The 26561-nt window shown below is 38.9% G+C and overlaps 1 protein-coding gene across 1 annotated transcript in view; it reads left to right on the top strand.

Moving 5' to 3' along the window:
* The window catches only part of THADA (THADA armadillo repeat containing), a 165787-nt gene that overhangs the window by 121879 nt on the left and 17347 nt on the right, over positions 1–26561 (top strand). Inside the window, exons 32-37 of the mRNA XM_050894700.1 lie at positions 2463–2471; positions 5969–6381; positions 6724–6845; positions 8233–8305; positions 11187–11331; positions 14501–14632. Of these exons, the coding sequence (XP_050750657.1) occupies positions 2463–2471; positions 5969–6381; positions 6724–6845; positions 8233–8305; positions 11187–11331; positions 14501–14632 (894 nt within the window). The remainder of the gene's footprint in view (positions 1–2462; positions 2472–5968; positions 6382–6723; positions 6846–8232; positions 8306–11186; positions 11332–14500; positions 14633–26561) is intronic.

Here is a 26561-nt window from a genome sequence, read left to right as displayed (position 1 = left end):
TGGCCAGTTATTTGAACAAAAACGCTGGCAGCTTGTTAATGCATGTCTTGGTTATTTGGTCTAATTAGCGTAAACTTAAGAAATTCCATCTGAACAAATTGAAAGCAATTTTTGTTTGTTATGTCAGAAATCATATAAACTTTGTGTGCCAGTGTATTGACTGTGGCACTTGGTCAATGTTGTTACTTTGACTCAAGGAAGGTAAAGATTTAAAACATATTTATAGCATCATCTAAATGGCCTGTGCCTACTGACATTAAATTAGACAAGTCAAAAGGAAGTGTAGTTGGGTACCCAATATTCTAATTCAATGCAGACAGGAGAATGACGAAGTTGAGGATGGGATTGTTGGAGGTCCAAGAGACAGGGAGTGACTAGGAGTTGCACAGACAGTAAAATGCCAGAGGCAGATCAAATGAGGGATGTACTGTGTTAAGGTGGCCCAAAGACAGCGCAAAAGTGAGTGCAAGACAGAAAGACAAAGCAAATGGATCAAGGCTGAAAGGAATAAATGTTGGGAGAAAGGAGGTGGAGGTGTGCAACACCAGTGGGCAGTCAAGGAAATGTTGGAGGCAGAACTCGTGGCACAGACGTGGGAGGAGGAAAGTAAAAGTGTTTTCAGAAAGATTGCAGGGACACAGTGAAAGGAGGATTGTGGAGGGTAGAGCATGATATTGCTGGAATGCTGTGTTGAACAGGAAATATGGAAAGGTGTTATAGGAAATAAGTGACACTAGGGGAGAGTGGAGTTGATCGTGTTTGTTAATGTTAGCAGTTAAAATTCTGTCCTTATTGAAGACGGAGACTGCTCATCCTTCTGAAATCTTGTTTCGGGTTCTCTTTAGATTCCAGCATGTACCACTGACTGACTTGCACTGTCTCCATGGGGTTTTATGGTTTTCTATGAATACAAAAGAAGTGGAAAACTTGGTGCTGTGCCAGAGAGAAGCTGTAAGAAAAATAGCAGTCTCAGTGTCCAGATCAGATGCTTTTTTCTTTTTTCCTCTGAAAAACTTCCCTTATGCTATACAAAATGCAATGGGATGCTTCTGTCCTCGACAATATATTGTCCATGGATTCTGTTAATCACTCATGTTTGTAGTTTTGAATTGTATTGTGAGTACTGATGCTTAGTCTCTGATGTCGAAGATGTTGCAGATGTCTTTAAAAGAAAACATCCTGCTTAAAATACGCCCTTTCCCTGATCATCAACAGTTATCTTAGTTCCGCATTGTAATAAAATACGCTTTTCTGTTCTCTTTGCTTTTTTTTTCCATTTACCAGTGACTTCGCCTAATCCACTTTTCATAAAAAGGAAAAATATGAAAGAAAATACTTTTCCTTAATGTTTGTCTAGGAACTTCTCTTCTTGGCACTGATTACCTTTCACTCTTCTCTCTATTCATATGATCTCTTCAGATACCCTTGGATAGATGGTAGTTTGTGAGTGCAAAGGATTTTAACCTCTTCTCGGTCCATAAATAATTGCAACTTCTTGCAGGTCTTGGTGAATGATGATGAATATCCAGATTTTTGATGCTCGGACCCCCTTCACATAACATTGTACCGCAGACACAGCAGCATTTCATTGCTGCTCTTCTAATTCTTGTCTGACTTTGCAGAGTGTCAGCAAGTTTTCTGATGTCGGTAGTAATTTCTCCCCTTTTTCCCTTCCTTGTTCTTTTCTGGAGCCTCTAGTAGGAAGATGGAAGATGGCATGGATGCTCGAGGGAGCTGTGTACAGGATTTGATCTCAATATTTATCTAGAAGGGTGCAAATACTTACATGTATCGTAATCACAGATACAGAAAAAAAGCCCCTCACACAGTATACAATTGATGATACGGAGAGTTGTCCAATTGGCAGAAGCCTAGACAGCCACTGTAAAATTACCTAAATCCAACAGAAATACATAATCAGTCCTGTACATCAGCTGGCGAGGCGATGAAACAAGTTTAGGTTTTAAATATGGAAGGAATTCAGATGACTTCTGTCACTTTTGAACATATTGTAGAATCTCTGAGATGAAAGATCAGCTGAACTGTCCATCAGCTGACAGCTTGCTAATCCCTTAGCAGGGAAGTTTTTGTGTCCTTAATGTATGTATCTACTTATTCTGGGAACAGACTGTAGAATAGTGCCTGCCTGCCACTGCAGGGAAGAGCAGAAGAAAGTCAGGCAGGGCACAGATTTTGGAGCTGCCTAAACTTTGAGGAGGTTTGTAGCTAGAGATTCATCAGGTCTGCTAATTCCGTTCTGCTCCTCTTCCTTTCCTCTTTATTTTCAGATGATGAAAGACCATTTAACTTCATATAGTGGACTGTGAACATCAGTTGATCACAAATAGCATTAAAAACCCCTCAAACCTAGATGATGTGACATAGACGTTGTATGCATATCTCAATGTAGTGAACATAAAGGGATTAAGGAAGACTGTGGGATGTTCGTGCACTGTGTTGAGGAGAACCAAGTTGCTGTGTAAGATGTGTCCCTTCCTAGAAGAGAGCCAAAGTTCTTCCTGTCCCACAAATGAAGCAATCCTTAAGAGAAAAAAAAAAAAGTAATCCACTTAATTCTTTGGGGCTCTTTTGCATCTGTCAGCATCCTGGACAAGACTGCTGTTCTTCCAAAATTTGTTCTTCCTTCTCACAGCAGCTGGTCGTTCAAACTGTACAGTGATTTTTATTTGTAAATAAAAGTATGTCTTTACTGTATCTTAACAACAGAGACAGACATTTACTTTGGGAACCAGTGTGGTTTTTTGGTTCAGTTGGATATTTTGATGTAAGCCAAAGAAAAGAGTTTACTTAAAGGTAAGCAGAAGAGAAAACATTTACATGAAAGCCAGGAAAGATTTCTTAGTGATGAAGTTGAAAGCAGGAATATTTCCACTGCATTGTAATAAGACAGGGGCTTTCTTTCCTTCTGTACATATTTGTGTGAAAAAAGAGTGTTGGAGAGCATGTGGGGCACAACATGAATGTAGAAGGATTTGCTCTATGGTGTGCTGAGGCTAAGCAAATATGCAGACAGTCTTATTTCGCTGACAGCCCTGCTGTTGGGACATCCAGTTTTAAAGAGACTTTCTGTAAAATAGATGAGCCACGGTGTCCAGTCTTTCACAATTACATGGGAAAAACAGGAGTCATCCAGAAGGCTTCCAAACCAGAAATAGTATCCGGTATGTACAGAAAAAGAGGATCTGTGGCAGAAGACTCTTGTATCGCAGTCTCTGCAAACTAGTACTTTTAGGAGCGAGTAGCTCCGCCGTGTTTTTTATATGAAAATAATTTTCCCCTTCAAAGATGAAAACACAGAGTGAAGTTATGCTGGCCTGGCAAAATTCAAATGAAGGTTTACTGAACCAGATCTGAAGCTCGGTACATGGCCAGCTCCTGGAGTCAACGGAAGGGTCACCACTCTCTCTGATGTTAGGTCGCAGGCTTTAGCAAAGTTGGCAGTGTTGACACCAACAAAATGAAAGACACCCTCCCCCCCTTCCCCTAATGTTTATCTCTCTTTCTCTTTATCCACCTAATACTGCTCTCCCTTGCCTTGCCCTAGAGCTTTGACCCTTCCATCCTGTTGGTTTTCATGTTACTGCTTGCACGTGTGATAGCTCCACCTCAATGTAAAGCAACGTTGATAGGAAATAAAAACACTTCTCTTGCAGTATACTTAGAAATATATACTTGGTTTGAACAACTGAGCTAGTGGACTCATGTATTGCTGAAAGGCAGCTGAGGAGGGAAGCACGTAGGAAGCTGAGAGGGTGCAGGGGTCCAAAACTGAAGCTGTTCCTCTTCTCAAACCAAGGTGCTTGAACTTGAGCCTTTTTCTTTCAACTGCCTGGGATTATTTCTGTTGTTTAACTGGTGTCTGTGGAGTCAGGCTGTGTAATAACTGGGACTGAGGCCTAATCCCTCTCCAAGGCAACCAGACGGTTCAGAAATTAAGGAATTCTGGCAGTTGGATACTTGTCGTGTGACATACGCATTAATGCTAGTTTATGCTATGATGCCGGTATGTAGTGCCAGTCTGTCTGGAGGGGTTTTAGAAAATGTAGCAAATAAAATATACAAGTTTGCATGTTATGAGATGGAAGCCATCTGTGTCATCTAGAGGATTATGCTATGACATGGGTTCGCAGTGATCTTGCAGTTTCTTTGACTACATCAAGCCCGTTCAGAAAAGAACCTGTAGTGAAAACATGAATGACAGAACTAATGGTGAGGTAATATGTCTGAAAATCTTTTTCAAATACCAAATTTCTTTGAAGCTTGTCCAAAATTACTCAGAAAATGCTTCTGCCTTATGTACTAGACAGTGTACAACCATGTCAAGTTTCTATGTAAATGTCAAACAAATTAAGATGGCTTTGGAAGAATTTGAATATGAAAGGGCAGGATATTTAGCTGTAAATAGAAGGCTTAGGGGAATGTCTTCATGGGCAACAAAATGAATCCATATTTGTGTTGCAGCTTCATGTCAAATTCACCAATTTAATAGTAATATTTGGACAGGCTTTTAGTAGTACTCAGTGCTTACTTGATTATAAATAGCAAAGTTATATGGCAATGAATTGTCATCTTGTAGATACTGAAGAAATCTAAGTAAGTTTGCTTTAATCTTTGTATTTACCTTAAATGCATTTTGACATTTTAAAAAACCTAAACTTCTAACATCCCTTAACACCAGTGGCAGTGTTATTCTCTTCTGTGCTTCTTCATGATTTTCCCTTACTTGTAGTTGAATTTTGTGGGATATAGCATATTAATTTCCTGGCAGTACAAGCCATACAAACATCTGAACTGGGCAAAAATCTTGGTTTGAATATTATAAAATGATTCATTCCTGCTGATGGTGGAGAACAAGGTTGAACTTGAGGCACGTGAGGATTTCAGTGTATGTGTGTGTGAGAGAGGACTATGGATTATTTTTTTTCTTTCATTTTGTGTCAACATTGCCGACTTTGCTAAAGCCTGAAACCCTCTGGCATCGCAGATATCAGTGACCTATTTGTTCACTCCAGGAGGTGGCCGAGCGCTAAAGAAGGTTCTCAGGCTGTGCTGTGCCATATGGGCAGGTTGCACCAGTGTAAATGGCTGAAATGTTACAGTTCCTATGCTGATACATAAGAGGGATTACAGTGCAGCTCCTTTTTTCTTAGCTGTGTTAACTGTTCAAAGTTAATAGGCATACAAAAAGCATACTGGATTTTTTAATCAGTAAATTCTTTAGATTGATACACACAGGACAGGTCTATTTATGTAGAAGTGGCATCTTCTTAATAGTAACCTTTTCTGACTAAAGCTATGCAAAGTGTGGGATTTTCAGTATTATCAGAAGGGCCCTGTCATCGTTTCTCCTGGTTTCAGTTGCAGTTGGGTAGGGTGACAGACAGCACTTTCTCCAGTCTGATCTCTGATTTTAGAGCTTTTCTGTCGAGTATAATATGATTGCACATTTGTATTTGGTTTTGAGGTTTCCAAACTACCTACATTTTTCTTCCAAATATATTTAATGCAGTTTATTTGTGTTAATCACTTTCTACAACGGCAGTGCAAAGCATGTACAATTTGCAAGACTTTATTAGTAGCTCGATTTAAGGAAATACTTATCGAACAGCTATAATTGACAAAGATGACAGGCAGTCTGCAAAGTATTGTAGCATTTTTAAGTTGTTTGAAGCTTTCATCCCATGTGTTGAACAATTTATAGTTTTCAAAAAGTTTGTGTCCTTATTTCTTTCTATTTAAATACGAATGCACGTGATATCTAGGAAAGCTGTTTTATAATTCAGAATCAGTTTAAAACGAAGGAGAACTGTGTTCATTTCATGCCTGAATTTACCTTGTGATACCTTTTGCATACCTGATGTTTTTCAACTTCAGAATCGCTTCATGGTCTGGAGTAGATGGTAACATCATCTATTTGTCACTTTACTTAGTGTTATTCTCATTTCAGGAATGCAATTGTTTGGATTTTGGGAAGAGATTAACAGAGTTATTTCAGATTCTGAATTGACGTCTGGTATTCCCTACTCATCTGCAGTACCAGGACTGGTACAGTATCTTCAGAGCATCACCAAACTTGTGGTATCAGTGCTGTCGGTGACTGCAGGTCCTGACATCCAAAGCAGCAGTTCTCCTATTGCAAAGAAAATAGCCAAGCCATCGTTGTCAATAGTTCATCTCCTTCACTGTGAGTTTCATGAAGTACGTCTGCTTGCATTGGAAGCAATACTGCTCTGGTTGAAGCAAATGAATTCCAAGCAGATTGCAGAAGGAGGAGGAGGTGTATTGTGTTTGCTCATGGATTCGGAAGGCACTCTTCTCACAATGGCTTTGAAGGAAAAGAATCTCCAGTGTTTTTGCAAGGTAGGAGGGTGCTATTTTATTGACATTTGATATGTTTTCAGTAAATGATACTCTTAAGTTTTAAAAATATATTTCAAACGTGCATGATGTTTTTTAAATAGTACGTGAGTGGTTTTTTGTTTTGGTTTTTTTTTTTTTTTACATTGAATAGGAGCTGTGCTATAATTCTGTAACAGATGTTCTTGCGTAAAAGCAAGAACTTCCTCTTTCCTTTCTTAGCACTGTCGGGAGAGGACCTTTGTGTTCTTGGAGTGGGATTTAAGTCAGTGTTTATTGATCTCAATTGTACACATTCATGTTGAGATTGTTTGTAAATTCTTTGTTTGTGAATTGTGTGTGCAGGTGCTGGAAATTCTTTATAGTATGGATCTCAGAAATGTGCTTCCAAAGACTGAATGCTCTATAAAAATGAATCCAAATCAGCTCTTAACCTGGAGTTTAAACATTGTAGAAATCTCCAGCAGGTATGGTCTGACATGCTCGTTAAAATGCTTATATTTTAAAAACTTTAAATGTTGACACATTTATTTATTGGTTTTGGACTATCTGTTGATTTAAAAATCCATGTTTCAGTAAAGTGAATGTGGCTTATTTGAATAGAGAGAGCTCTTGATGAGAATTTTTCAGAGAAGTTAGACATGGATCTGAATTATTAAAAAGGCCCACAAGTCATGCTTGCAAGCACCTTGTAAATGTCCAGTAATACATTTCCTGAAATAAGAAGTTACTCTGGCTGTCAGATGATAGCCCGTGAGCACAGCTCTTCCTGAGTGGTAACTGGGAAACACCTTAACACATAGAATTGATGATCCAAACATACACTCATTTGCTGTGAATCTGCCATCCATCCTATCCTGGTTTATCTGCGGATGGTCTGTAGAGAGAGTGACAGATCTGATTTCACTTGTTGGATTGGCAGAAATAGTTAACCCTAATCCTTAGGGTTCACACTCCTTAATCAGACTGTAAAGTCAGCAGAAAGCGCTGAAAATTTGGAGCCAGTTTGTAGTTTGTACTGAATTAGAAGCTGTGTCCATCCATTCATAATGGAATGGACAGACAGGGTTAAAGTGTCCAGGCTCTAAGGGCAAGACCATCCTGTTTCTAATAGTCTCTTTTTCTAAGCCATATAAACATTGCACCCCAGTGTTACCAATGTAGAATATTTAGGGTATACAGTATAGAACAGCATTTTATAGCTGTGCACATTTGCTGCTGATTTGCACTAAATTTTTCAAGTTTAAATGATGATGTGGAGTGTTTATTTCTGGAGTGAAGTAAGACACTTGTCGTAAAATAACACACTTGTCGTAAAATAACACTGACTGGTGCTGTTAGAGAGAAATAGCAGACCTTACTGCTCAGGTGTTGCCATTCCGTGTGGTAAGACCAGCCCTTCAGGAGTCACGGTGCAACGCGCCGTGTCCTTAGACCCTGCTGGGCAGCCTGGAGGCTCGGGAGCTGGCAGTTGGCATATTCTGCACTAGTAACATTTCTAGCAGCTGTAGAAGAGCTTAACACCAGCTTGAAGAAATGCTTTTGTTTATAATTTAAAATAATGTCTGGTTTGTTTGACTTGGCTTCCATTTTCAAATAGGTTTTTCTATGGGAAGTATGCATGTAGAAAATAAACATGAGAGAGGTGAAAGTAAGAGCATATTTCATTTGCATATCAACTAAAAACTTAACTAATGTCAAGATCCGTAATGTAAAAATTCCAAGTGCTCAGCTTGCAAAATACCCATTGGTGATAATCAGGAATGATTACGAACTGGCTGGTTTTTTTCTAGAGATGAAATGATGGCAGAAATAGCCACTTTTTTTGATATGTTCTTTACCTTGTTTTCTCAGCACTGAAGTTCAAAGCATAGCTCTCAAATTTGCCTCCAAGTTGGTTATCCATCTTTTGCAGAACCATCAGCAGGTAAGGGAAACGTAGCTGCTTAACAGTTTTGTAATTCTGGAGGTTTTGGTGATAGAAGTAACGTGGCTTCTTTTAGAGAGAAGCCCCAAGTTTGTGTTTTCTTGTGTCATTGCACCTTTTCTGGTGTTATGTCTTCCTCTCCGAATACGCTGCCACATTCTGAAATGAAACAGCCATGAATATCATCTCAGTATATCCCTCTCAAAGTCACTTCAAGTTAAATATGTAAGTAAATTTTTCTGATGGATTAATTTCAACTTCTGAGAGCATCCAAAATAGTCACTATAATGTGGAAAGAAAAATGCCTACGCTGATTAACACATGTACTGAATTCAGTCCATTTACTAAAGTGCAACTTTGTTGTGGTTTCTGATTGCTGGGGAGCCAGCAGGAGGGCAGATCTGAGGGGAAGGCAAGAAGCCGAAGCAGTGGTTGGGTGCAGTTCCCTTCCTCAATGTGGGTAGTGTGACCTTGCCAAGTCTCAGCCTGAAATCACTGTCTGAGCACACCAGCCTGTTGTCTGCGTGGAGTTTCTCATTGAATTTCCTCTTAAAATTTGTTTTTAAAACACTAGAGTAAATATAATAACCCTTGTAAAATTCAAGGCTCTGTGTTCTCCATTCCTGTTTATAGACTATTTAATTTAGATTTATACCAGCACAAATTACTGGCTCAGATTTCTTTTGATTTTAGATTGTCAGTCTGTGATGTCATATATGTATTCATAGAGCAGTGCTAAGGCAGCTTTTAGTGCTAGACAATTTTAATTTTTTTTATGTTTTCAAAGACAAAAAAACAGTTAATGGATATTTTAAAATAGACAAAATTCTCATGATCTGTTTTAAAATGATTTTTTTCTGTTATTTTTTATAGAATGTGCAGCAGAATTGATTCATATTGTATGCTAATAATCTTGTCTCATTGTAAAACAAAAAAAAAGGAAGCCACAGATTTGCACACAGGAATTTGGAACATGAGTTATGATGTTACGTTAAATCTTTTTGTTTAAGAAAGGGAAAATGCAAGGACTTCAAGTTACAAACATTAAAATAACCATATAAACCTGGTTTCACAAATAGACCTGGAACATGTTACTGCTCTTAAGTTTTGTATTCATTTACAAAGAGGAATTAATGAAAAATGCTGTACCAATCTTAAGTGTAGTAATGCTAAAACAACTTTCTCTAATAGTCATGTAAGTCATGTGAGATCTAAGACATCTGTACAGAGAGTGCCTTCTGCTTTGTAAAAGACCAAGTACATCAGTTTTCCATCTAAATTCTTTCTTTGGGCTTGCATTCAGTATTTGCATCTGCAGAAGGGATTGTTTCTCTTCCATAAGGTAAAAGTCAAGTTCTGTCTTTCTAGATAGTCCATGTGTCTGTTCAAAGTTTGAGTAATTATAACCTCTTGGGAGATTTTTATTTTTTTTTAACCTGTTACAGAATCTGTAGGACATGCTCTGGCTCTGTCCCTTTGTGCAGTGCAGGTACCATGCAGAATGAGGCAGACTACGACCGAGGTTTCATTTATCCCTCTATGAGTCCTCCTGCACTTCTCTGCCCTTTAACTTGACTCACCTTTTCATTGGTTCTTTTCTTTGCCTTATTTGGTTGTTCTCTTTTTCACTTCCTTTAGTTAAAAATAAGTAAAAAAGGAAAGAAAGGAGAAAAAAAAAAAATTAGTTGCGCATACCTCAAGTGTCTCCAGGTTGAGCTGGTGCTGCGTTTCCTGTTCTCCTGTGCATGAGGTCCCAATCTGTTTGGTTTTTTTTTTTCCCCTGGAGCTCCCTTCTGATAGCTGTAGCACATGCTTAGTTGTGGCGGTGCCTGGATGCCACCTCGTGCAGTTTGCATGTTCTGTTATCTAACCTGCGCTTGAGGTTCCTGCACCTTGACTGACCCGCCGCCCTCCCGAGTGTGGCATTTGTAGGGGATCCCAGCTCTTTTTGTGGTCTTTTATGGAAGTTAGGACTTTCTCTTCCCAGTTATGGCCCAGCTGTCCCAATGGAGGTCAGAGTTCACAAGTCTTGGAAGTGCTGTTTGAGTTACGGGTGAAATGCACGTTATTTCTTTCCACAAAAAAATCTAGTAGCCATCACTACACATTGGAAAGAGTTGAAGCTTTGACCCATTATTACTAAGTAGTAGTTTTCCTAGCATATGTCTGAGGACTAAATATTTTCCAAAAGATGGCAACTGAATTTTATTTGAACCAGGAAATTTCTCCTTCCTGTTCTTTTTCTAATTCTTCATGTTTTAGGACAGCAAGCTTTGCTGTGCGTCAGCCAACATGGAGATTCCTTCAGTGTTTTGAATGCACATTCAATCAGAACCCAAGGTACCTCAGCAGTCTTATTAAAAAAAAAAATTTCCATCCCCAATATCTGCAGAGGAGACAGATGGAGCTGCATTAACCCCTTTACCAAGCATTGTATCATTACCAAAGCCTAAGATTGATGCTATGGTTCATAGGCTCTTAATTGTTTCTCCAGATATGTGTATGTGTCTACATGTAGGATACTTCTGAGAATTGCTTCTCTTTGTTATAGTCTGATATATTTGTCTTTGACTTGCATGTTTACAAGAACTGAGCACACCAAGATATGCTTTGACTTGTGTGGTCATTGGTGAGTCTGGTGTGAAGGGACAGAGCAAGAGAATTGCCTATGAATACTGCTCTGACTAAAAGAAAATCTCCCATCTTAACTATCTGTGACATAGTAAGCCAACTTTTGAATGGACATATGGGGTTCACCACCTTGGAAAAAGCCCCGCATTTACTGATGAGTAGTGTCCCTTCGGCAGTCCATAGTTTAATGTGGTGGTAAGCAGTAACACCGGATTGTAGAGCATACTTCTTACATGTTCTATGCCTTCAGATTTCAGAAGAAGTCTTGAAAAAATGGGTTCAGCTGATAGTTTATTTTTGTGGAGATGAGCAGCAGACAGAGATGCTGTTAGCAGCTGCTGAAGTTCTTAAAAGTACAACATTGTTCCTTCTGATCAATGAGAAGCTCATTCTTGGTGAGTAGTTTGAACATTAATTTTCTGGATCTTTTTAGATGAAACCCATTAATACATGGCTTAAAATGTATTGTATATGTATATATGTACACACACAATCAAACCACATAATTATGTCAAACAGGTTTTTTTGAAAATTTAATAGGATTTAATTACTAAACAGATAGACTTATTTAAATTCTGGTACAAAAAGCACATGTGCAGAGCCTCTTGAAATAACTCCGCAGAAGGGGGACATGAGATGCTGTTATGTCTCCAGGCCACTATACGTTGCTGTACAGATTTACTGGCTTGCAATTGCTCTCTGACTTGAATCTTTCTGAAATATTGTATTGGTGATGTGGACATACTTTTGGGTTAACACTGTGAGTGTAAAAAAGCTGTGCTGGCTGAATGTTGAAATTAAAGGGTTCAGTCTAGAAATGAGGGACACATTCTATGAGAACGATTAATAACTGGATCCCATTATACCTCCCAGATATAATGATTTTTTTTAAGTTAACATTAAACTGTCTCTTTATAAAACAAACAACAAAAAAAACCCCTGCACAGCCTTATTCAACAATACATTACTAACTGAGAGGCAAAGCTAAGTGAAATTCTCTGGTCTGTTGTGAAGAAGACATTGTTTTTTTCTTTTAGCTTTTTTTTTTCCCCCCTGCCTTCTGTGAACAGAGAATGAGGGGATTTTGTGACTAAAGGGCCAGGCAAAAATAGGTAGTGATAGATGATAAAGAAATTATTTTGCATCCTGAACAAGACAGGCAGCTTTAAATACTTTTGGTTTCTGTGATATTTTATTCCAATGTAGTTATTTCAGTGTTTTTAGTTTGAGTAGCTTAAGTCCATGTATATGGACTGGATACAAATTTTTGTTAGATGAGAAGAATGGTACACTTCTTAAACTGTAGATAGTGGTGTTTTTAAAAAGTCAGCTATTTATTTTGAGATGTGTCTTTTAAGAGGTATTGATAACATTTAACAGAGCTAAATCTGTTATATGAGGTAGACATTGTACTGTTAAATGTTCATAGTATCAATTCTGGAAATCTTGACCTCTACCATCTAGTTAAAGCTCTTAGTAGGACAGACATTACCATTTTATATCAAATGAAGACAGTGGAGGTATTGGAGTGAAAAACTCCCAAATGTTGTGCTTCTCATCTGTCACCATTTGGATCTGGTCCATAGCTGATGGAGAACAGAGTTTCCTCTTTGATCTTGTCAGAACCGTTGCTGGTTTCCATGCTTTCCAATCAGGCAGATGCGAAGGTCTGAAATAAAAAATAGCAGCAGTTCGTATCCTGCATAAAATCTTCATAAAACAAAGAAAAACCCCAAATCCCCCCCAAAACAGCCCAGAAAAGAAAGCCCCAAGGCCTCAGTGGGCAAGCCATCTGAACTAGCTCTTAGCTCTGAAAATTGGGCCAGGGGAGGAAAGATGCAGAGCCGACCTTCCATACTACCTAAAATTGTCAATCTGGGGTTCTTCACAACTGTGAAACTGTCAGTACTGCAGTAAGAAGTTTAGCAAATCAAGGGCATGATCTGGTGTTTAGTTGTAGTGATATAAACCCAGAATCATTCCCTTAAAGTTAAAGGGGTTATGCACATATAAACAGGTTTGACTTTTATGCCTTGTTCTGCATCAGCTTGCTTGACCACATATAGTAGAAAGCAGAAGTTAAAGAAAGTGGTGGTTGTATGAAATGGAGTTGTAGTCATTCCCATAAGCTTCCATTAAGTACGTTCATAAGAGGAAGAGGGTGAATGCCAGTCAGTATGTTCTAGCTGACCCATCATCTCTCCATCATGTGTCTTGAGGGTTCAGAAAAAGTCTTTCTGGAAAATCCGTTTGCAGACTTCCACCTTTCCTGGAGATACAGTAGAAACTTGTCTAGGTGGGAAAGCTGGCCATTGTATCTAGAAAGGTATAATTATTCCGCCCTAGCTGTGCCAGTATAACATTATTAGGTGTGTCATGCTAGAACAAAGCAACTTCTTTCTGAAATAATTATACTCCATGCTATTCCCACATTGGGAAGTTATATGAAATACAGGAATGCTTCTCTTGCCTGTGTAGTAAAGCCTCAAGCAATTAATTTTGGCCAAGCAGTGAAATACAATTAATTGTCTGGCTAGCCTTGTAATACAAATCTGATAGACCTGTTGATAACATGTTTGAAGAAAACCAGCACAGCAATGAAGCACCAACTCCGTTGTTCTCTGTGATCACCAGAAAGTAATATCTAACAGCTGGCTGCCTCTAAAAGAGACCTTCCAGGGGATTCCTTTAATGAGGATGTTCAATGAAAGCTGAAGTGTCAGCTGAAAAGTACCCCAGCAAACCTATGAGTACAGCCTTGTGACTTCAGCTAGTCATCCTTAGTGTGACACCACTAAATGGCACAAGGTTTTGCAAGTGGAGTATGGCTTGTGAGATGTGAATTGCCACTGGGGTGGTATGTGGAGTCTGCCTGTTTGGGGTTTACCAGATGAACACCTCCCTCTTGGCAGTCATCTCTGATTACTCTTAACTGTGTGCAGGTAATTACCCCATGGATTAAACCTGGCTTGCTTCCAACAGATAGTGGATATAAGGATGGCAGGGCATGTTGGTGAGTGGTGGGGTGAGGTGGATATGGGAGAAGTAGGTGATGATCCCTGGGAGGTGGGATTGTTTGCCATTTCCTGCAGGGAATGGCATTTGTGGCCAGCACTACTGACAGTATCTGAACAAAACTTGGTTTGGCAGCCCCTGCTTCACGCAGATTGCAACAGCAAATCCATGATCACAGTGCGTTGGTCAATCTCCAGCGGCAAAACTTTTGCTGTTGCCAAACAGGAATTCTGCACTCCTAGAAATTGTATAAAATTCAGAGCACCCATGACTTAAAGTTGAACTTGGATTAAGAGAGGTCCATTCTCTTATCTGTTGCCCACTGTTTAAACCAAGCTGAGTCAACCACCTAGATAAAGTTCACACATGCTGAAAACATTTTGATCATATTGCTAGTTATCTTCCCAGTGGTTTGCCAATGCGTTTCTCCTGCCCATGTTTCAGTGTTTCACTGCATTTGTTGTGTTTAGGTGTGGAAACAGAGCTTTCTAACTTCCTTGAATACATGTAAGAAATAGAATTCTAATTTTTCTCCATAAATAAATATAGGACTGTCCGATACCCTTGCTATGTGGAAATGTGTGGTTCTACTGCTGCAGAATGAAGATTTGGTAGTAAGGGATGCTGCTGCTGAGGTTATACAAGTGGCACAGTCTGAAAAAAAGAGCAGTAAAGAAACAGGTATGTTAACTTTTCTTTACTTTTAAATATTATTGGACACTTGGGAGACAAAAGTATTTCTCTTCTCATCACAAACTTCTTGCTAACTGTAAAGTGATCCATGCATCCCTTATAAACACATACCATGGAAGATAACAGCAAGTTACGATGTTTGACACCCACCATGCTTTATTATTTTGCTTTTACTGTTCTTGGTATAATTTGCATATGGTTACATGGGTATGTAAAAAAGACAACAGCAGTATTCAGCTTTATGGTTCTTGCTGTGATGACTCAACTATCACATAATTTCACATTTTGAAAGTTTTTTAATACCAGCTTTGGTCTAATATAATGCAGTGGAAGACACTCTTTGAATCCCAGGTCATTATAATAGCCTGATCACAGAGAGATAGGAATCTGGGAAACAGTATTCAACTCATTGATTCATTATTAGACCTTGAAATCCATTTAGATCCAGATCAACAAAGACAATTCTTAGCATACCCACAATGTGCTTTCAAGGATGTGGGCCTTTTTGTCTGCATGCCCTAGTTTACTCAACCCTATTAATTTTAAAATAGCCACAAAACTTGAGTAGGCTTAACTAATTAGCGTGCTTCACTTTGAGAGTCTTTGCTGACACATTCTTCCATGTGTTGTGAATAAATTAGAATTTGCTACCAAGCTCATCTCTTGCTGGTGGTCCCTACCGGTCTATGCTACTCAGTAACGCCTGTACCGACTTGTTGGCAGTCAGTTCAAATTAGTCAGCCATCTCCATGTGAACTTTTGCTAGACTGGAGATAAAGTAGCTCTGTGGTGTAAACAAAAATAAGAAAAGGCAGTAAAAATGTATATTTGCCACTACTGTAGATAGAAGTAGCCCGGCATGTGCTCATGTGGCAGATGTATGTTTGCGCTGGCACTGTTCAGGCACAGTGCTATGGGGTAGGAGAAGGTAAAAGGAGGGATGTGTTACGGATGGCTTTCATCTTCCTGTTAAATCCCACAGCTCTGATTCTAGCACTCTCATCACAGTTCTGACAATTTGTCTAGTCCCAGCTACAGCTCTCTTGAGTATCAAGAGGCTCTGCATGTGTGTGCCTCAGGTCCCCGGCGCTGGCCTTTGGGGGGCATCCTCAAATGTCTCAAGATGGTACTTTCTTTGGAAATAATACAATGTTGGATTTTCTCTCTGGCTCCTTGTATCTTCTCCCTTCTTCCTTGTTGTACCCCTGTGCCAAGGGATATTGCCTTCTAACTGGATGAGGGCCCTGTCCTGCTAATTAATACTAAGGTCACATCGGCGCTTGCTGTTATAATTTATCACTTTGTGAAGCAGAAGTGGCCATAATCGAGGAAATAACATCATAATTGTTTTTTATTTGCTATGTTCCTGATTAGGATAGGGACCCCCTCCCCAAACTTACATTAATGCCTTATACTTAGTTGTGCCTTCCTGTTCTTTCACTTAAACTGCTTTTAATGAATCAATGCCTTTCATCTGTGACTAGCAAAGAACGCTGCTTTTGAAAAGATAGAATCCATTTTTTTTCCGCCTCCATTTTACATTATTATTATTACTTCCTGTGATCTCTTTTTTTCCCTGCTAAGCTCCTTTCGCTTTTTGTGCTTTGCTTTCTAGCTTTTGGGGGAGCAGGGCAAGGAGTTTTGCCCCTGTGGCTTTTGTTTACAACCAGATTAAAACAAGCTTACCTTTGAATGTTGTTTGTTACTTCCATTTACTCCCTTTCTTTTCGTGTGCACATGAGAGCATGCAGTATGTTTGGGTCTGGGGTTTAGACATTTCATGGATCACCAGTGCTCTCTGTCCTGGCAATTTTTAAATTACATTCAAATATCTCCTTATTTTTTCTCAGATTTCATACCATGAAAGTCTGCTTTTTTCATCGCAGCACTGATTTTAAAATATCTAAGCTGATACACTGAAATTCATTAGAAGCCATAAAACAGCTCTCTTTAAATCTTTCATTTGATAACAAATTGGTGGGTATCTTACATTGACTGACTTTTTATTTCCATTATACGATGACAAATAAGTACTGTGGCCCAGCAGTTTTATCATGAGATCAGAAAGAAAGATGACTCAAGAGATCAGAAAGAGGAATGGATGTTTAGAAACCCATTTTCATACATTCTGTAATTGTTTGTTTTATTTCATTGCCACTAGCTGACATGAGAGAGTAGAGAGACTATTATAATTTCAGCTTCATTTGTGCATCAAAAATTTTTATGTCCTAGTAGCCATTATATTTCCAGAAATACTGCACTGTAGAAATAGGTTATAGTGTGTTTCACCTTTTACTGCTGTTAATTTGCCGTACGGAGAGTGGCAATGCTGCTCACAAAATCCAAGCGCTGGACTTGCTAGAAATTTTGGCACTAGCATCATGATATCCACTCTTACAAAATTCTCTCTCTCGCTGTGTACACAGCGTGTAAGGTAGTAGGCTGTAGCTGCCTACAGAAGAACTGTATTGTCGGCTTAGGGAATCAACACCTTAAGTGTTTTCATTTATACGTGAGATCCAAAGGAATCCCTGATTATAGCCTGACAACTGCCCCTGCCCTTCATGCGTGATACAAGCTGGCATCGGGTTTTCCTGTGAAAGGAGTATGAAAGGGTGTATACTTGTGTGTAACAGCTGAACGGAGGCTGCATTTGTATTCTGCTTCAGCAGAGTAAGATGTCTGAAGTTGGACTGTTGTTAATAATAACAAAGTTACTTGCATAGATTTTTCATATAGTTGTTATAAGACGTTTTTCCTTTACATACATGTTGCTGAATAACAGTACAAATGTGTAGCAGTATGATAGTGTCAAATAATAGGTATTTCCAGGTCATTTATAGATGGTGAAACTGGAGGCAAATGATCCCATCTATTAGTGTGGTTTCACTTCCAGTAACAGCTCCTATCTTGTGTAATTCTTTGAAATGTTATGTGAGCTCCTGGAAAAGAATATGAACGTGGTTTCTTCTTGTTCCCTCATGGCTTTTAGTGAGGGTAAAAACGCCAGTTTCCTCAAGTAACTAATCCATGCAGCTTTGGATCACTCAAATTATGAGAGCAGTAACCTTGCAGAGTCTGAAATGCAGGGTGACAAACGTGATACAAGAACCCTGTGAAAATTGCAGCCCCCATTTTCGTTTGAAAGGAGAAAAGCTCAGAAGCCCAAACTCTGATACACAGCAGGGCTCCTATCCTCGCTCTACCCTACCCTTCAACACCCAAGAAAACCCCTACAAAACCTGCTATTTTTTTATAGAAGGCAAGGACTTCCACTGTTACCAGTAAAGTTCATTTTTTAAATTTATTTTATTCATCTAGAGAAGCTTGATTTAATTTTGTAATGTGTGTAAAAGCTCATAATTAGGAGGGGAAATTCCTGAGGTTGGCTGACGGCAGTCATTTTCTGAGCAGAGCAGGTCAAACAGAATGCTATCTCACTAGAAAGGAGAAAACCTGTTTTCCTTGCTAAAAATACCAACTTAGCAGGTAGTTAAGGTTTTCCTAATAACTTGAACAATATAAACCCCATCTGTAACTCAAGGTATTGTATGTACACTTTGTTGTTGTTTCCTCATGCATTGAGGTGTAAACTTCTAGGGGATTGTTTTATTCCTTTTAGTATGAGGGAGGGTACAGGAAGTATTGTATTCAGTGTAAATGTAGAATAGCTGCTTTGAAATCTAATTAAATTAGTGACCCATGGCTGTGTAAAGTCTAGACCTATTCACAGCAGCATTTCTTATCCAAGAGGGTTACTCCTTACAAGAAAGATCATTTAAGTCAGGGAAATAGGAGTTTTCTTTCTCTGCTGATGATTGCTTTACTGAATATCCTGAAAAATTCAAATAACTCAGTGCTAGAACAAAAACTGTATTCATTGGTGTAATTTTCCTCTATGGCTTTTTTTATCTAGAGAAGCATTACCTTAAGTAAAGTTATGAGTTTGTCAGTATTAGAGAAGTTCAAATAAACTATTTTTTACTATTATAGCTAAGCCAGTGCAATTCTATAAAATTCTATATAAAAAAATACCTTTAGTCAGCTTAACCTTTATGTTGGTACATTACCAAATTAACTTTAAATGGGTTTAAGAGCATTTTTAGTGTTGTCAGCATTCGCACCAATTTAGCTGATTTTTAAAATTGAGCTGAATCAAGCTTAGATTCGCAATGAGATTCGTGAACTTGAGTAAATCTTTTGAAAGTGCCTGAATGATTTAGCAGCCTAAATATTCTTCTTGAATATAATTTAGGCCTTCAGGAACCTTCTGCTACATTTTTTGTGGAATAGCAGTATTGTATAGAGATGAGCAAGTTAGCTCACGGACTGGAAGCTGTGTGGCTGCAGCAGAGCGTTGTTCAGCACAAGCGAGGTAAATGGCCCGCTCTGAGCACCACCACCACTGGGTGCGTTGTAAACATCTTTGAAAATCAATCCAATGTTGTTGTTGTTATTTCCCTTAGTTCTTGAGTAATTCTGAGAATAGCATTGGGGCTATAAATGATGTCATCAATTTTGAACACATTGCTGATTTAATCCGCTGGCCAAAAATTCAGGTATATTAATCCTGTTCCTTCTGTTCCCATTTCACATGCTTAAGAAATAAGCAATAGATGATACTCCAGTGCCAGGAGTTTCTGAACAAAAGGCAATGCAAAGCTTTTTTTTCTTCTCTTGATGGTTGTTCCCTTCCTGATAGATTCTACTTTTTATCTTCAGAAAAAATAATCGTGAAAATGACAAATGTCCTATTTTTGGATTCACCAGCAAAAAAAAACATTAGCTGGCTGGTTTAAAGAAGCTGACTCCCCCTTCTGAAGGGCATCCTCTTGGGAAGGGAGTGGCACTGTTCTACAGAGCAGATTGGGTTGAGATTCTTGTGGAAGTCTTCATTGCTGGGTATTGACCTGTGTTTTACTGGCCCATAGTATCTCAGCCCTATCTTACTGTATCAGACTAAATGCATGTAGGAGCCTTTCAGCAACTTTTATTTTGCTTATTGACTAGAGAGTATAAATGTGAGTAAAGCAAAAAGTTAAAATGTGCTGCTGGGGGGGGGGGGGAGGGGAGAGAAAAAATATCATTTAATTAGATTAAAGAACTAAAACATTTTCAAGGTGACTGAATTCCTTGCTTGACTTCAGCATTTGACTGAGTAGAGCCTTTCTCTTTGCTGTCTCCTCTCTCTGTGCTGTCTCCTCGGCATGAAGAAAAGCAAAGCTGCTTGTTTCTTGCGCCTCTGTTTTTTTCACACATCATGAATATTGAAGGTAAATTCAAAATAAACTTCTTCATGAATCTAGAGTAGGTGTCTCTGTCATGAAGGTGTGTGCAAGAAAGCTTATCTGCATGATGTTTTGGGGGGTGGGGTGGGGGTGTAAATAAGCCTTAGCAGAGGTAGGAAAGGAGACGTTAAGAGAAGATCAGACTAACCATGTTAACCTTTGAAAGACACAAGGAGAGAAGAAATCCTACTCAGATTTATGTTTCTTGTTCCTATCCTCTAAAAATCTTCCTCGGTGAACCTAAAGCTGTGCAGAAGTTTTCATACATATGTGCCCTAAGAAGATCTACTAAATCACTTGAGCGAGAGATAAGAGATAATGCAGTCTGTGTGATGTTAATGCAGCACAATGGTCTGGCATTCATCATCAACACCACAGGTGATATCAGCAAATCATGGGTGACTGGCATGATCCCAAAACTTGGACCCCAAATGTCCTTTACAACTGATCCATGAAGTATTTCAGGACAAGTGACTCAGATTTAATCTGCTCCAGTTGCTAGTGAAACAGCTAAGAGTAAATGCTGGGCAAACCTAAAATGCTAAAAATACCGTTGTCATTGGTAGTGTTCAGCTGCATGATAAGAGCATCCCACATATTGCACAGGAAACAGTAAAGAAAAGATATTTTACTTTAATTGTTGCCTCAACTGCTTGTTGGCATTGGAAACTGTTTTCAAACTATTCCTTAAAGTAGTGCAAACTTTGGTCATAGCAAAAGGAGCTTTTCTTCCGCATGTTTACCACTGGGTAAATGTGTTAAATAGATTTCTTAAAGCTTTAGTTCATCAGCATGTCAAGTTAACCCTCCTCTCCCCAGACCTGTTTACTTACAAAGTGCTAAGTCCGTGCTGTGGGATTGGAGATGGAAAATAACTGTTAGAACGTGCACACCATTGCTGTGCGCAATATGCAAGTTTTAAGTCGCTGTGTGTCTCTGTTGATGAAGCATATAAAGGAGAGATGCTAACAAGCTGTTCAGAACTCTCCTTTTCGTATGACTAATGTGTTCATCCTCTTGCCAAACTTGGGGACAGATTCACCACTTTTTGCTCTACTTCTGCGCTGGCGTAGCCTTCCAGTGAGGCAAATGGGAGGACTGTGATGAATAAAACAAGTGTCAGGTTACTCTGATCCTGGACAAAGATTAATGTGCAGGGTTCAACTTTTCTCATGCACTTGATGACTTGCCCTGATGTTCAGGTTAGGCTAATAGACCTCTGAGGCCCCAGACAGCTCCCTTAGTTGTGGCTCTTAAAACCAGTTCTGGCAGCTGCCTGGCTTTGAGGAATAAGTGGTAATTACCTGAACATAAACTAGGGAACTGCATGCATGCAGACTGGTTTGAGGATGCATTAACTGGAGTCTGTGGCAGGATCGTAGGTGACAGGTTTCCTCTTCTTAAGTCAGACTTGTGCCTTTTCTTCTCTATTCTGAGATTTGAGTTTCTTCTCTATTTAGAGATTTGATGGAGGGGTTGCAAACAGCACAAAGTCAGAACTTGTCTGTAGAAAGAGCTGTGCTGAAACTGCTGTCTGGAGCTCTTCCACTAGCCAGCCTGAAAATGGAGGTTGGTTGGTAGTGCTGTGAATGGTTACAGCTGCATACAGAAGGTTGAATACCTTCATTCTAGATACATGACATCAACTGCTATGGTGCGGAAAGTTAAGAGCTTCCCACAATGGATCAATTTCAGGTCTTTCCTACTGCCCTGGGCAGGAAAAAACAGCAAATTGGAAAGAGCATTTTAAAAGTACTTATTGCCATCCATGATTTTCAAGCTACCTTGAGAGTCTCTGATAATTTCGGAATCTGTTGGTCAGAAAAATCTCCCAGTCAGATCTTGTGATATGCCACGGGTGCTTGGGAACGGTCCAGAAGTTCTCACAGCATTGTCTGGGTTACTAATGGAAAACTGCTAATCATGTTAGCCAAAATATGTTTATGTTCCTTGTATTGGGAACAAGTGGAAGGAAGGTTAATGAAATTTTTTTCTGGGATCAGCTCCCGGCTTTCTTCTGCTTTGACAGTCTTCTTGATAACTGCGTTCTGGTAACTAGATGCGCAGCTCACTAAACAGAACCGGATTTCTAAGCCTGCTGTGAAAGAGGATTCTTTTGAGCTGAATGTTAGGATTTAAATGGGAGGTGGCATTTATCCAAATGGCCTTTAAGCAGTGGAAAGCAGAAAAGGGACATAGACAAGACCCATCCAGGCAGAAGCAGAAGAGAGTATGATAAAGTTGCGATACAATCAAAAGCAGAAAAAAATCACAGCAAAGCAGAGCTGCTTCTGTTGCAGAACGAGGTTGTTTTCTACAAATGAAATTTATTGTCAAAAGATTGTGCGTGGAGTCTATGTAATAGCCTATGTTAAAAGCAGTACTTCTTGCAGCCTCAGTGGAGAGGTGTAAAGTAGTGGCAGCAGTTTGCAGTATTATATTCAAACATGGTGTAGGACTTTGTATTCAGAAACACTGTAAGGTGACGACATCTCTTCAGTTATATTAGATAAGGCATGTTGAGGACAGGAGGAAAGGTCAAACAGCTGCGTGTGTATTCTGGGAATCCTCTGAAGCAGGTCCTAGCAAGGGAGGCAGCGGGTGTGCTGCCGAGAATTACTGGAACACTCTGCATGGTGAAGTGCACTAGATGTTACTGAAAAGTACTGTAAACCGTGGAAGGTAACATCATCAATAATGTACTTAAGCTATCTGTAATTGTAGGATCATAAGTAGACTAGGGTTCCCAGAGAAAAAGGACAACATTCTCCTTAAAATGTTGAATGTTCAGCCTTCTGCTTAAGGGTCCATACCTCTGGCTGCATCTTTTTTTCCCTTCCATGCTTTTAATGGTGAATACTTTGTTATGCACATGCACAAAGCACGATGTATGCAAGGAGACAAATGTGTAACGATGACCATTTAAATCCCGGCAAACTAAATAGATGGTAAATACCTGTGCTAGTTGGTGACTACCTGATGACTATGGTGACCTTACATTTAAGAAGTTTGTTCCAGAAAGCAAAATGACACGTGGTAGAGATTATGAAATACTTACTGCGGCTAGAAGCTGTAATTTGGGGTTTTTTACATCTGCTGTAATAGTTCTAAGAAGGTAACAATTACAGGTCAGTTGCAAGGATGAAAGAATTGAGGTCTAGGAGTGTAAATGAATTCATCTGGTCTCTCTGCTAGAATAAATTTAGGGCTGTTTCAGGAGCAGATTTGCCCTGTAGCCTAGTCGTATCATATTTTTATGCTAATAGGTATATTTTGAGTCTTTAATAATATTTCTTTTATGTCTGACATTCTAGTTTCATACCCTAAAAATATCTCTTATTGTTATGAAAACTTTTGCAACATCTGATTGGGAAGTAATTGAGGTCTTTTAGATTGCATTTGTAATATGATTGTTTCCTGGTTTAATGGTGACTCTTGAATAATGTTTAGCTGTTGTCCTTAGATACAGAGGAAAAGCTGGCTGAAAAAGATAGAAAATGGGCTTAAATATTTTTGTTCAGAAAACTCTTTGGTAATTACCTTTGGGCTCAGGGACCCATCACTGAATATCTTGACTGCCTTTTTTTTCTTTCTGATGCCAGTTCTTTTCTCATTAGTCACAAAGCCAACATAGAGGAAGGCTGTTTGCTATCCACAGTTTACCTACTAAACTTGGAGTCTTTGTGTCTGAGTAAAATATTAATGAAGAACCATTTACTTGAAGCCAAAGTGAATTCACACCCTCCTGCAGTTTTTTATGAAACTTCCTAAGCTTATGAAATCAGGTTTTCTGATATAGACTGTAAAAGTGTTGTCCCTCTTAGCTTAACAAGTGTGTGCCCTTTTCATACAAGCAAAATAGCACCACTATTGATCATCTTCTGCTTTTAAAACATTGTACTTTATTTCTGAGAGATATCGATGGTATTTTAGTGTTTAAAAAAATAATCTGTGTGTTTCTTTTATTGGTTTGCTTTTTACTCCTGGATTAATTATAGAAAAAGTAAGTAGCAGTGTTAATTATCTTCATTGAAAAAATAGTTTTGCAAGCCGCACCAGTAAACTGTGCAAAATCAGCCTCTTCAGGAGTAAACAAAAACTGAAGGGCTGATCACATTCTTCTGAACAGAGCTATTTTGTGCTTTCTCTGAACAAGCTGGAAGTGCCGAAGAGCTAGTGCTTTGGAACAAAAGTACTCTGTTCACAAGAGTGTGCAAGAATGTCAAGGAATGCCAGGTGAAAATAAATTGTATTAGCCACCCTACGTTGACTAGCTTTTACAGCTAGGTCATGAAGAGTTGTGGATTTTTGTTGTTTTGGTTTCTTGTTTGCTTTTTGTAGCTGGCATTCTGCCTTGCTAATTGTGGACATGCTAAGAATCAACAAAAATGTTCAGCTTTTTAATCATATCTAGACTTCTGAAATAATGATTTTAACAGATTTATTTAGAGACATAATAGAGGTTCCATGATATATGAAGATTGCAGGACCTGGCCTACAATCTGTATGACATTTTGCTACTTTATTCAGCTCTTGTTATATCAAGGTTCAAATGTATTATTTGCATAAACGGACTCCAATTTTACTGGTTTGAAAAACTGAAATGAAACTTGCAATAATGATGTTGTAGCTTGTCCTTCATCTGTAAAAATGAAGTCTGGGCACAAATTGCATTGTTTTGCTGACCAGTTGCTGCAGTTCTCTCATTTTATTAATACTGCTCCTTCTGTGTCACTGCTGCTGTGAAAGGATAAAGCTGTCCCAAGAGATTTCTCTTTGAAAGACCAATGGCTACAGACCTGAGCAATTTGATATAGGGGACAGTTATTAAAAAAAAATATTTTTTTAAGCTAGATTGTGTTGCAAAACAGTCAGCCAAACAACAATAGAAACGAAATCCTGTTACTTCAAGAAGAATTGTTTAATGATTAGGAATTGGGAAAAGGGAATAGGGGAAAGAACAACACTGGAGGAATGAAAGGGAGTTGCATACAATTTAAAAGAAAATAATTTCCTTTTGTAGGGAGCTCACCTCCTCAGAGCATCTGACCAGGGGTTAGACACGTTTGAAAATTGGGATATGGAAGTTGGTAACTTTTCGATCATTCATTCGTTACCCGGCCCAGGTGAAAGCTGGAACAAACGGGGTGCTATTCTAACTGGGACTGTGCACAGAAAGACTAGTTACCTGTAAGCTGCCACCGCTCCCCTCCTCCTCAGATTGCTTAAGGTGCGGAAGTCCAAATGAATATGGCCCAGCATCTCTGATGTTTTTGGTATCCTGAATATCAACTTCACATACAGTGCAGTTGAGAACGGTATTCTAGAAGTTCTGATCTGAAAGATTTGGGAGAGCCCTGGGTAGGCACACCCATACACACATGGCATTCTTTATAAAGGCTGAGATGGGATACCTGCTGAAATTGTGATGGGCTGGAGAGCTTGCTAAATTTTACAAGTTTTCAATTAATTATTTCCATACCCTTGTTACCTCATAGCCCTAAATGCACAAAACTTTAGAAGTCTATCTCAGTAGTGTAGACATCTAGTTTGTAAAGTGTTCATATTTAAGCTAAATATATGAAATGTTAGTTGAAATATCTATATTATACATAGAAAGAATATAAAAATGTATGCTAAGAAGTGCATGTATAATGCTATGGGAAATAATTTTTTTTTTGGTAAATGTTTTGCTTATGGAAAACTAATCAACAACTGTGGAGAATGAAGGTCTCTCTTTTAGCAGCAGAGACTGAACAAATATCAACGGTGCAAGTTTCCTCTTGTTCTGCCCTTTGCATCATAAGATGTCACCTCTGCAAGAATGATACTGAAAACCTGTGCAGAGCCCTATGCAAAATATTTGTCCCATGCAAGGCCCATGCCCCGTTTCAAGGTGTGCAGGTAGGATATTGATATTTATGTGTAATGTCATTTTGCACTGAGGTATTTCACCACGAATGAGGAGATGATACATTTCTGCAGGCAGATTTTTGCACACAGAATTTCGTTTGTGTGGGTGGGAGTGAGGCAGGGAATATAAATACCTTTGCAAACTAACCTAAACCACCAGCTTGTTTTCATGTAAGTCAGCACTCAGCATTTTTAATGACCAAGATGGTACCTGCCCATGCCAGAGTCAAAGCGGCATTCTAGAATGAAAGATGTTTTTATTGTATTACTGATTCCCTGAGCTATAGCCTTCCCACTGATTTGGTTGCTTTAATTCCTGGTGTGTTGATGGGGGGGTGGGAAGGAGTTGTGGGACACAATGGGCTCTTACTTCAAAACCTAAGATGTGTAAAACTCAACGTCTTTTTTTTTCTATAATCAGTTCCAAATGAGCTCTTACAAGGGGAACGTGGAACTGGCTTGGTTGAACAAATTGATTTCTCATGCATGAGAAAGTCAAGTTAAACATTCTTGGGAAGCCTAGAAATTTAAATTTTGAGAATTAGACTTTTTATAAAGGGCTTTTGATTTGTTAGATTTAGAGCAAGACTGTTGAAATCACGTTGAGGAGCAGAATTATTTATGGCAGTTGCTTACAGTACCAGTGTAATGCCACTTTCGCATGTTTTTAATTTTGTTCTTTTGCATGGTCTGTGCTGTGTTAATGATCACCTTGT

This window comes from Gymnogyps californianus, chromosome 3 (assembly GCF_018139145.2).
Source record: "Gymnogyps californianus isolate 813 chromosome 3, ASM1813914v2, whole genome shotgun sequence".
Taxonomy (NCBI): Eukaryota; Metazoa; Chordata; class Aves; order Accipitriformes; family Cathartidae; genus Gymnogyps; species Gymnogyps californianus.
The sequence above is the reverse complement of the archived record's forward strand: the minus strand, read 5'-3'. Positions and strand labels throughout refer to the sequence as shown.